General features: G+C 38.6%; 1 protein-coding gene across 1 annotated transcript in view; it reads left to right on the plus strand.

The window, feature by feature from the left end:
- The window catches only part of chmp7 (charged multivesicular body protein 7), a 17,721-nt gene extending 7,023 nt beyond the window's left edge, over nucleotides 1-10,698 (plus strand). The window contains exons 4-11 of the mRNA XM_056463020.1: nucleotides 381-566; nucleotides 3,347-3,480; nucleotides 3,569-3,617; nucleotides 3,696-3,815; nucleotides 5,691-5,789; nucleotides 5,890-5,947; nucleotides 7,978-8,199; nucleotides 10,399-10,698. Of these exons, the coding sequence (XP_056318995.1) occupies nucleotides 381-566; nucleotides 3,347-3,480; nucleotides 3,569-3,617; nucleotides 3,696-3,815; nucleotides 5,691-5,789; nucleotides 5,890-5,947; nucleotides 7,978-8,199; nucleotides 10,399-10,451 (921 nt within the window). The 3' untranslated portion in view covers nucleotides 10,452-10,698. The remainder of the gene's footprint in view (nucleotides 1-380; nucleotides 567-3,346; nucleotides 3,481-3,568; nucleotides 3,618-3,695; nucleotides 3,816-5,690; nucleotides 5,790-5,889; nucleotides 5,948-7,977; nucleotides 8,200-10,398) is intronic.
- The last annotated feature ends 1,802 nt before the right edge of the window (nucleotides 10,699-12,500 follow it).

Consider the following 12,500-nt stretch of genomic DNA (forward strand, 5'->3'; position numbering starts at 1 on the left):
ATCATTTTACTTAGTATATTTTGTAAATGCAGCAAGGTTCATTTATTCAATCATTTTATTTTAGCTTAGTCCCTTATTTTTTAGGGATTGCCACGGTGAAATGAACCACCAACTATTCCAGCATATGTTTTATGCAGTGAATGCCCTTCCAGCCACAACCCAGTACTGGGAAACACTCCAATACTCTCAGTATAACCACTAAGCCATTGTGCTGCCGCTTGCAGCAAGGTTATTGTTGCAAAGAAATTTGTATGTGAAGTGTTGTATTTCAGTGTGTAATAAAATATAATGGCAAAACACAAACAAACCTGGAGCCCACAGCGCATGCAGGTAGTTATGGGTCAATGCTGATTGTATTGAAAGCTGTTTTTCTCTTGTAGGAAAAGGCTGCAGAGCTTTTAGCAGCATTTCGGGGTTCTGCTTTATCAGCGCGCTCTCTGCTGTCTTTCCAAGAGCTGCGATCTCTCTCGTCTCACATCTGTCCTGATGAAAGCACACTCTGCATGGCTCTGCTGCAGCTCCAGAGAGAGAAACACATCACCGTCTCACTCCACGAAGGAGAGAAGGTCAGTCTGTGTGTTCATATATGAGTGAAAAATCATAGATAATGAAGTAGGCTTTCAGTGACTCTCGGTGTGCTCAAAAGCTTGGGGTCAGTATGATTTTTTTGACTAAAAGAGTACTTTTATTCAATAAAGATGCGTTAAATTGATCAGAAGTGACATTTATAAAGTTACAAAATATGCAAATGAGCAATTCCAGCGTTATGGATGCGACATTTACAGTAAAAACTCTACATTACATGCTAACATTACATTGACACATCTGTTTATGTTTTCCGAAACAACTTATCACAAAGTTTTGGGATCAGAAAAATATCAACCTGTAAACATTTTTTATACTTTAAATGAGGGAAATAAACACGCGTTATGGATGAGACAAATAAAAAATTTGCGAGTTTACAGTATACAACATACTTTGTAGAAATTTTGTCAATTAAACTGCACAACCCAAAAGAAACAATGCTAATCAAACAGATATGAGTCGGCTCAATTCAATTCAATTCACCTTTATTTGTATAGCGCTTATATAATGTAGATTGTGTCAAAGCAGCTTCACATAAAAGGTCACAGTAAATAGGAACAGTGTAGTTCAGTTTGTAGTGTTTAAGTTCAGTTCAGTTGAGCTCAGTTCAGTGTGGTTTAATAATCACTACTGAGAGTCCAAATATTAAAGGGCAAATCCAACTATGCGCAGCTCTACAGATCCCGAACCATGCAAGCCAGTGACGACAGCGGAGAGGGAAAAAAACTTTAGTAATTGGTGAAAGTGACGAAAAAAAACCTTGAGAGAAACCAGGCTCAGTTGGGCACGGCCATTTTAGTTTTTCCGCTGGCCAAACGTCTTGTGCAGAGCTGCAGTCTCAGCGGCGGAGGCTGGAAGCTGGCCTCAGCGAAGACTCGTCTGTCTCTGGAGCGTCACAGGAATCAGTCTCATGTTCTCCACTCTTCCATGACCACCACAGTAGCTGCTCAGGATACGGCCTGGTCCAGGATTATGGAAACCTTGGGATCATCTTGTCGTTGGTCTTGGATCGAATCAGTGACTCTGCCTAGTCTGAGGGCCTCGGGAAGAGTATCACCAGGTGGAAATGGACAATAAAGAAAATAATTAGCGTAGCTGCTGTTCATAGTGTATATAAACTCACTATAGACCAATTACCAACCTACGTCACACATGACATCACACGCGTCCCCAGTTGCAAAAAAGACAGGCTGCAATAGTAAACATGTCGTGTTGTGCGGTAACATGCGGCAAGTCCAAAAATAGAAAACGTAACTTTTACCGTACACCACACTGCTTTAATGCCAACTGCAGACGTCTTTGGCTAAAAGAGAGCTGAATGGAGTGACAACCTAATTAGAAATGCTGGACTCTGCAGTTCTCATGTTATATCAGGTAAGTTCACGCTATGCTGAATCAAACAAGTTACTCATTTTTGATTGCAGAAATGATTTCAGCAAAAAACAACTGGTCATGTATATTGACCCGGTGGAGCTTCTGATTAAAAGTTCTGGTGAAAACAGGAGAGTTGAGCTGCACATTTAATTCAGCAGTGAGTTGGGCAGCTGTGGTTTTATGTTTTTGGATACAACGCAGGTTAGCACCTGGACATCCCATTTAGACCTCTTCCTCTTCCATCCACAGTTACTCCTCTTGGATGTGGTTCATCCTACTTGTTGGTTTGCTGACATTATTGTAGGTGCCGCAATTTTTGATAATCACAGGGACTTGCTGTCTTAGTCAAGGATGCACCAGCGAGACGCTCTCCAACAGTCCTCTTTTGAACTCCGATATGACATCCATTATGCTGTGTGCATTACAATATTTAACGCAAGGCTGTGCTATTACTCTGCTAATTCAATCTTCACACACCGCTCTTACTGGTGGAATGTGCAATCATTAGCCGCGTTTCCACTATCGCGCCTAAAGCGAGCGAGCCAGGGCGAGCCAAGGCCAGTCGCGTTTCCACTATCACTTCCGGGGCGTAATCCGGCCAAAGCGGGGCTTCCTTGGGGCCAGCGTCCGGCCTTTTTCGGCCCGCCGAATCCCTTGGGCCAAGGAGGGCCAACTGGGGCTTCGGGGCGGGGTTACGTACAAAGGCGGAGTTTTCCTGTCAGGTAAAGAGGAGACAAGATGCTTTCTTCCCTTACATTTGTTTTGCTATCATCGTTCTCGTCGCTCGGCTGCTCTTTTGCGCATTGCAGCCGAAATCTGTGTTCGAAGTAAATGCTGCCGAACTCGAATGTCCTTATCCAGGGATCGCTGTCTGGCCTTACACCAACAGACCACAAACAGTAAAAAAGCAATCGCTTCGGTGTTCTCCATCTTCCAGCTCTCGTAGTGATGCCAGGTTGTGTTTGTGGTTATAATTTGAGTTTTTTGTTCCCGCTGAAGTGGGCGGGTTGTGTGACGGGTTGTGTGACGTTTGATTCGGGGGACGTTCTGGGGGCGGTGTTTGCGTGACGCGCTGCGAGCAACTAGCCCGACAGTGGAAACGCGACATCATTTCGGCCTCATTTCTCAACCTCCCGGGCTATTGGCCCGGCCTGGCCCGATTAAAGCCCTGGCTCGCACTGGCCCGATAGTGGAAATGCGGCTAATGAGGACTGGCCACCAGGCGGCTCAAATTTAGCCATCAAACCTCCATCACTAAATTGGCCAGTGTTTCAGTTTCATTCTCCAACCCCTCTATCATTGTCTTTAAAATCACGAGCAGCTTTAGCACTTGTTTGGGTTCGGATTGCTCAGCTCTGATTAAACTTTTACCCATGTCTCCGTATAGCTGGTGAAATTCAGTCAGGCGGGACAGGGCCGCGTGTCTCCTGTGAGCGAGGTGGACTTGGGAATCTACCAGCTCCAGTGCAGCGAGAAGCTTCTGGAGGAGCGTGTGGAGGCTTTGGGGCATGAGGCTGAAACGTGAGACTCTCCATCCATTTTGTATTTTTTTGTGGCATGATGGGTAATTATAATGCCGCTGTGTATGATTTATGTGTTTGAAACCTAGGTGTAAGCAGCAGGCAAAATCACTGCTTAAAGAGGGGAAGAAATCGCAGGTATGAGCTCACTTTGTGTAGTTTATTTATTAATTTATTGTTATCAGTGTTATTAATTCCTGCTTTCTCCTGCCACAGGCCCTGAGGTGTTTACGTGGGAGCAAACGGGTGGAGAAGAAAGCAGATCGTCTGTTTGCTCAGCTCGAGACAGTGAAGGGGATCCTGGACAGAATAGCAAACTCCCAAACCGACCGCCTGGTGAGACGCACAGATTTCCTGACAGTCTGGTGTGAACGACAACACATGCTGTCGGCAGACAACACTCAACATCACCCATGATTCATCACCTCACTCGCATTTACGCCATTCAGTTGCACTTTTTCTCCTTTCTGCATTTAATGTCTAACCTTAAAGTCCCCATGAGGTGCTTTGAAATGTGCTCATGTGAATCATAGGGTGGGACATAGAGTAGCTCCTCCACCTGAAATGGTTTTATATGCTTATTTATAACCAAAGGAATTACTCCTTTAATCTAAAGCTTGTTTTTTGATCTTAGTTGGAATTATAGTGAATATTAATGACAAACTAACTAACAAAACAACAAAAAATGCATTTAAACTGACCTTATTCCTCTTCCTGGTGCCGCTGAATGCATTTATAATCCGTATTTCCTGCATTTTGACAAGCTGTAAACTCTTTTTTTTTTTATTTTTTAGTTTCCCTGCCTCTCATGTTTTCAAAATATAAGTACATACACTTGTGTATTTTTCCAGTACCTTGTTGAATCTATGCCCTAAAGGATTAAGGCAGTTTTGGAGGCAAAAGGGGGGTCCAACCCGGTACTAGTAAGGTGTACCTAATAAAGTGGCCTCAGAGTGTAATTTGTTTAATACAAGCTTAATTGTAGTGAGATTACAACAATGCTAAAATTTCCCTCATTTTGAAGTTTATCTAAGCTTGTATTATGCTTACTTTGTATGTGTGGACTCTTATTTTGAATATGGGAGTAAGCAGTTTTGTGAAGCAGGCAGCCATGCTTGATCACAGAGTGTTCACAGTGCGTTAGAAAGCAAAATGCAGGATATACGGATTAAAATTGCATTCCAGAGCCACCCCGAGGAGGCATAAGGTCTGTTTAAATGTATCTTTTGTTGGTTTAATGTATATATTCTGAAATTTGATGTGTATTATTGTAAATAGGAAACAGACACATGTAGACTGCTGATTATGAAGTGTTTATTGCACGTTTATGCGTCGTCATATCACTAAGCTCTTACTGCGATGTTTCTAGACTTAAAGGACGTTGATAGTAATTTCTGCCTGTTTTCATATACATTTAAACCACATTAATAGGCTTAGTCCTTTATTTCAGGGGAAATTTATTTCGCCACAGCGGAATGAACCGCCAACTACTCCAGCATAAGTTTTACACAGCGGATGCCTATCCAGCGGCAACGCAGTACTGGGAAACACCCATACACTCTCACATTCACACGCACACTCATACTCTACGGCCAACTTAGTTAATCTAATACACCTTTAGCGCATGTGTTTGGACTCTGGGGCAAACCAGAGCATGCTTCTGTTAGTGAGGCGACAGTGCTAACCACTGCGCCACCGTGCTGCCATTAAAACCACAAAATACTCTAAATACATCTCTGGCAGTCTATTTTGTTGAGTATAATCAGAATGTAGCCTATATTTCATTTACAACACAACTCTGGAGCAAAATTGGTTACTCTGGTGGCATAAAAAAGGCAATTCTTTTCATTCTAGCTAAAATAAACCTCTCCACTACTTCAGTTAACAAGTCATCTACTCAATTTGGTCAAATATTTCAAGACAACTGAAGTATGAATATTTTTCTGTGTGTGTATTTCAGAGTACATCACCTTGTGTGCGGTTGTCTGAGAGTGTCAAGCACTGAAAGCTCATTAATATTCATGACCCTTCCAAATATGGTCAAAACCAAGAATATCATATTAGGGCAAATTCCTAGTGTTGGAAAAAACCACTTCTGGAGAGTGTTTGCACTCAGCCATGATGCATACCTTCTATGTAGATATCAAATTAACATATGGTTTCAATGCACTCATTACGTGTGTGTTAATGTTAATGAATGTTTTGATGCAGGTGATGCAGGCATACCAGGCAGGCGTGGCGGCTCTGCGAATCTCACTGAAGGGTGTGACTGTGGAGCGAGCAGAAAACCTGGTTGATCAGATACAGGAGGTGATTTACGGGAAATCTGCATAATGCACGACTTATGCTATAAACGTTTCGACATATTTTAAAAGACGTTCAACATTTCCCGTTCTTGCCTTTTGCATAGCTATGCGACACTCAGGATGAAGTAAACCAGACTCTGGCCAGTGGGGCACCGGATGCTGGTAGGTTTTTCTCTATGCTAATGGACGAATTACAACTGTTAAAGGCATTGCTTTGATGCGTTCTGTTTATCAGTGTTACATCCTTTTTTGTAGTAGTATCTAGGGGTTAATTTGTAGTATTGGCAAACAATCTACACTGGAAATGTTTTATTTAAATTATATTTGTTTGTTTGTTTTGCAACAACATTTCATGACTGAATTAATTTGGCTAAACTCACACAATTAATTTTTTATTTTATTTTAGATATTTTGCAACAACATGACTGAATTCGATTTGATAAACGCAGACAATCAATATTTTATTTTATTTAGCAACAATATTTCACGAGTGAATTCATTTTGATAAGCGCAGACCATTAATATTTTATTTTATTTTATTTTATTTTATTTTATTTTATTTTATTTTATTTTATTTTATTTTATTTTATTTTATTTTATTTTATTTTATTTTATTTTATTTTATTTTATTTTATTTAGCAACAATATTTCATGAGTGAATTCATTTTGATAAGCGCAGACCATTAATATTTTATTTTATTTATTTTTATTTTATTTTGCAACAATATTTCATGACTGAATTCATTTTGATAAACGCAGACCATTAATATTTTATTTTATTTTATTTAATTAGGCAACAACATTTCATGAGTGTATGTTTTGCTAAATGAAGAAAATTTATATATATATATTTTTTTGTATTTTTTTTATTTTGCGACAACATTTCATGAGTGAATTCGTTTTGATAAATGCAGACAATTTTAATTTAATTTAATTTAATTTATATTATTTTATGTTGCAACAGTATTTCATGAGTGAATTCATTTTGAAATATTTTTTTTTGCAACAACATTTTAGAGGTGAATTTGTTTTGCTAAATGCAGAAAATTTATATTTTGTTTATTTATTTGTTTTTTAATTTTGTGACAACATTTCATGAGTGAATTCGTTTTGCTAATTGCAGACAATTAATATTTTATTTTATGTATATATATATATTTTTTTTTATTTTGCAACAACATTTCATGAGTGAATTCGTTTTGATAAACGCAGACAATAAATATTTTATTTATTTATTTTTATTTTGCAACAACAGTTCATGAGTGAATTCGTTTGGATAAATGCAGACCATTAATATCTAATTTTGTTTTATTTAATTTTATTTTGCATGACAATATTTTATGACTGAATTTATTTAGCCATGATTAACACTTCCGCCTCATGGCCCAGAGACACTTCAGGCCAAATTGAAGAACAAACTTGTTTGGCTTCATTTACAAGAAAATCATGCAAAGAGAGCTTGCCAAAGTACTTTCCATAAAAAAAATTGCAGACTTTGCAGGCTTGTATTATTCATAATCGAATAGTAATTTTTTTTGTTTTGTTATATATTTATATATATATATATATATATATATATATATATATATATATATATATATATATATATATATATATATATATATATATATATATATATATATATATATGCTAACAGATACAAAGTTACAAATATAAAGCTTAAATAAAACAATAAAAATAAAAGATAAAAAACATACAAGAAAGCCAACAACTGCACGACATTCGTGTAGTAACTAGTAATAGTATAGTAATATGGTAACACTTTACGATAAGATTTGTATTATTTACAGTTACTTAATGCATTTACTAACATGAACAAACAATGAACAATAAATTTACTATTGTAAATAAAGTATTTGATCATGTTAGTTAATGAAAATACATCATTACGTCATTCATTGTTCGTTCACAGTGTATTAAATAATCTTAACAAGCTAAATTTGTATTTTAACAAAGCATTAGTAAATGTTGAAATATGATTAATAAATGCTGTACAAGTGTTGTTCATGCTTAGTTCAAGTTAGTAAATACATTAACTAATGAAACCTTATTGTAAAGTGTGACCAGTAATAGTAACAGTGTGTAGACCTGGAAGTATATAAACAAAGGAACATATAAAGTTGATTGAACCTTTACCATAAAGGTGAATGTTGTTGTATTTTTTCTTATAGGTGAGGATTCGGAGGACTTGGAAGAGGAGCTGAAGTCATTATTGGAGAAAAGCGTCCCAGAAAACGATCTGTTCCCAGCGGTCCCGACAAACCCCATTACTCCTCCGAGGAAAACGGATCTCCCAGATGCTGCTTTTGTCCAGTTTGTGCCTAATCCTGGTGTGAACATCACAGACGAGGAGCTGGACAGAGAACTACGTCGACTTACAGTCTCTGATAAAGGTTAGCCAGCATTAAAGATGCAGTATGTAAGCTTGATACCCAGTGGTTGAACTTGGTATTGCATTCCTAGATCAAAACCAATGAGTAAAAATACGGACCGTGCGATGACAGCGCCTTTTTCCATTGAACGCTCTGAATGCAAAACGCCTCATGAAGGGCTCAAACTGTCGCAAAAAACTGCTGATATTGCAGCCTGGGCATGCTCAGAAGGGACTACCAGATTGAGGCGGAGCCGCGGAATCAAGCGTCCAACCAAACGCTTGTACGTCAAATCAACCACGCCCTCCGAACTTCTCATTTGACGGGCCATATCTGCACTATAACAAAGGCTCGCTGAATAAATATAAGCACTTACATTTAACAACACGTAACAATATAGGATTATCTGATCATATTTAGCTGTTTTTTTTATCATTTTATAAAAACAATATATGTTGGACTGCAGAAATAATCATTCTATAATACACTCCAGCCTGAGTTAGACTAACTTTTTATTTTAGCTGTTTTATTGTTCGTATTTATTATCTTCATAGAGGTAGAAATAACACTTGTAAAATATGAACAATAACCTGAGGTTGAAATTATTAGCCCCCCTGAATTATTAGCCCCCGTTTATTTTTTCTACAATTTTTATTTAAGGGAGAGCAGATTTCTTCAGCACATTTCTAAACATAATAGTTTTAATAATTCATCTCTAATAACTGATTTATTTTATCTTTGCCATGATGACAGTAAATAATATTTGACTGGATATTCTTCAAGACACTTCTATACAGCTTAAAGTGACATTTAAAGGCTTAACTAGGTTAATTAAGTTAACTAGGCAGGTTAGGGTAATTAGGCAAGTTATTTTATAGCGATCATTTGTTCTGTAGACCAGTGTTTCCCAACCCTGTTCCTGAAGGCACACCAACAGTACACGTTTTCAACAAGCGGCAACCTCCCGCTCTCTCTCAGGAAGCCAATACGGAAGTAACTGAAACTGCAATTCATCAAAATTCCGCTAGTCCTGGCTCCATAATAGAGCAAATTGCATTTGAGCCCACTGTTAGAATGGCCAACTTTACAGCAGAAAAAAAGGTGTTTACAGCCTGGTACAAAGAACGATTTTGGTTCATATAGCTATTATTACCCTCCATGACAACTGTGAGGGGGGTGAATTTTTTATAACTCATCCATTTCCTTTATATTAGGTTATATTAAGTTTGCATAATTAAGGGCGTGGTCACTTGAGTGACAGCTAGGTCTCGCTGGTCGCCGTCACTTCACCTCAGCTGAATCCGGCAGATTAGCCACTGATCTCGGCATATTCATCGTATTTTTGTTCTGTTTTATGTGGCTTCACACAGTCAGCTGCCTTTTAGACTTATTTCTTACAATTATCAGATGATATGGGATGCTGTGTGCACTTAATTGTGCTCACAAACCGTTCACGTGGCCTCGTTTCCCATGTGAGTAAAGTTATATACTTGTACACCATCTCTATAAATGTATTTGTTTTATTTAAGATCATTTATCATCAATATTTTTCTTTAGACCCGTAAAGCACTCCAGAATGTGACAGATTGATTAGCTGTAGGCTCTAGAACAGTCATCTGAAGCGTTATCATACAGTGTTATGCTGGAGTTCATCAATAGTCCTACATTTACTAACACACACTACAATTGAAGTGTTTGGAAGTAATTCGCGTTTTCCTCCTGTAGAAAAACGTCATAAGAACAATGTTTAGTGGCTCACTGTATTACTACAGTGTTTTTAAAAGTCTAAACACTTTATTGATATAGTGTACAGCCAAGCACATGTGGTCAGAACACAAACGAGTCGCAGGTAATAAAGTATCAAGCGTTTCTCCCAAAGTAAAGTCTGTCTGCAGGTCTAAGCAAAGTGCCAGCAGGCGTCTGTAGCTCCGCCCACTCTCCGCCTCTTTGCCCTTATTTGGTATCCCGCTGTGGGTGCGATGACGCGCGAACAAAATGGCGACGGTTGGCCGCGCCTACTTGTAGCTTCTTTTGCAGTGTTCAGAAACCTATGGGTGACGTCACGGATGCTCCGTCCATATATTTTACAGTCTATGCTTTTCAACCTCTCCCTAATCAAACACAAGTTTTTCCTTGTTTTTTCTTTTAAAAAAAGAGAAATAAAAATAAAGTTTAAAAATAAATGAATAAATAAATCACTTCTTATTTCTCTCTTCTCAGGTTTGTCAAGAGAAAGCGTTTCACCTCAGAGGAGACTTGAACCTGCGCAGTGATCATTTCAGCACAAGAGAGCACTTAAATAAGTTGATCGTTGTCCACGAAAGAAAGCCATCAGATAAAGTACAGTACGTGTGTATCTTCGCATTGTAATAAACCCTATCGAGTCCTCATGGACAGCCCTTATTCATGTTTGTAATGTTGATCTTTGTTTTTTAAAGAACGTTTTAAGAGTGGCCTTTTTGAGTTTGTAAAGTCTCTACAATGTATTATTCTAATAAAACGACAAATTATGATGCCAAATAGAGAACGTGCTGTGCGCATTATTCACTCAGATACTCCGTATGTGTTCTGAGTTAAAGGTGATCGTTAAGGGTATAATAACATTACTGAATTATCAACGCTGTCAGAATCTAGGTTTGAGGTTTGTAAACACTTTCGTTAGCAGCAGGGCTTTAATTATTTGATTAAAACATGCAATAAAGCAATATTTTATTTATTTATTACCTTTAAGTTGTTTTTAAGGGATAGAAAAACGTATTATTGAACACCACAGTGGCTCAGTGGGTAGCCCTGTCGCCTCACAGCAAGAAGGTCGCTGGTTTGAGCATCGGATGGTTTAGATGGCGTTTCTTTGTGGAGTTTGCTTGTTCTTCTCATTTTGACGTGGGTTTCCTCAGGGTACTCCGGTTTCTGCAGTCCAAACCACATGCGCTATAGGGGAATTGAGTAAACTAAATTGGCCGTAGTGTATGTGTGTGAATATTAGAGTGTATGGGTGTTTCCCAGTGCTGGGTTGGACCTGGAAAGGCATCCGCTGCTTAAAACATATGCTGGAATAGTTGGCGGTTCATTCCACTGTGGCGACCCCTGATGAATAAAGGGACTAAGCCGAAGGAAAATGAAACTAAAACAAACATTTACTCATTTTCACTCTCCCTCAAGGGGTTTCAAGCCTTCATACGTTTCTTTATTCTGTTGAACAGAGAAGAAGATATTACAATGCTATGGAAGTCAATGGTTACCGGTTTACAACATTCTTCAAAATATCTTAATTTCTGTTCAACAGAAGAAAGAAGCTCATAAAGGTTTTGAAATAGTGGTTAGCACTGTCGCCTCACAGCAAAGATGGTCGCTGGGTCAGTTGGCATTTCTGTGTGGAGTTTGCATGTTCTTCCCGTGTTGGTTTCCTCCGGGTGCTCCGGTTTCCCCCACAGTCCAAACACATGCGCTATAGGTGAAGTGATTGACTGAATTGTTCGTAGTGTATGTGTGTGAATGCGAGAGTGTATGGGTGTTTTCCAGTGTTGAGTTGCAGCTGGTAGGCCATCTGCTGCATAAAACATATGTTGGAATAGTTGGCGGTTCATTCCGCTGTGGCGACCCCTGATGAATAAAGGGGTTAAGCCGAAGGAAAATGAAACAAAAACAAACATTTACTTATTTTTTACTATCCCTCAAGTGGTTTCAAGCCTACATGAGTTTCTTTATTCTGTTGAACAGAGAAGAAGATATTATAATACAATGGAAGTCAATGGTTACCGGTTTCCAGCATTCTTCAAAATATCTTCATTTGTGTTGAACAGAAGAAAGAAACTCATAAAGGTTTGAAATAGTAGTTAGCACTGTCGCCTCAGCAAGAAGGTCGCTGGTTCGAGTCTCGGCTGGACCAGTTGGCATTTCTGTGTGGAGTTTGCATGTTCTTCCCATGTTGGTTTCCTCCGGGTGCTCCGGTTTCCCCCACAGTCCAAACACATGCGCTATAGGTGAAGTGATTGACTGAATTGTTCATAGTGTATGTGTGTGAATGCGAGAGTGTATGGGTGTTTCCCAGTGTTGAGTTGCAGCTGGTAGGGCATCTGCTGCATAAAACATATGTTGGAATAGTTGGCGGTTCATTCCGCTGTGGAGACCCCTGATGAATAAAGGGACTAAGCTGAAGGAAAATGAAACAAAAACAAACATTTACTCATTTTTTACTATCCCTCAAGTGGTTTCAAGCCTACATGAGTTTCTTTATTCTGTTGAACAGAGAAGAAGATATAATACTATGGAAGTCAATGGTTACCGGTTTCCAGCATTCTTCAAAATATCTTCATTTGTGT

Source organism: Danio aesculapii, chromosome 8, assembly GCF_903798145.1.
Source record: "Danio aesculapii chromosome 8, fDanAes4.1, whole genome shotgun sequence".
Taxonomy (NCBI): Eukaryota; Metazoa; Chordata; class Actinopteri; order Cypriniformes; family Danionidae; genus Danio; species Danio aesculapii.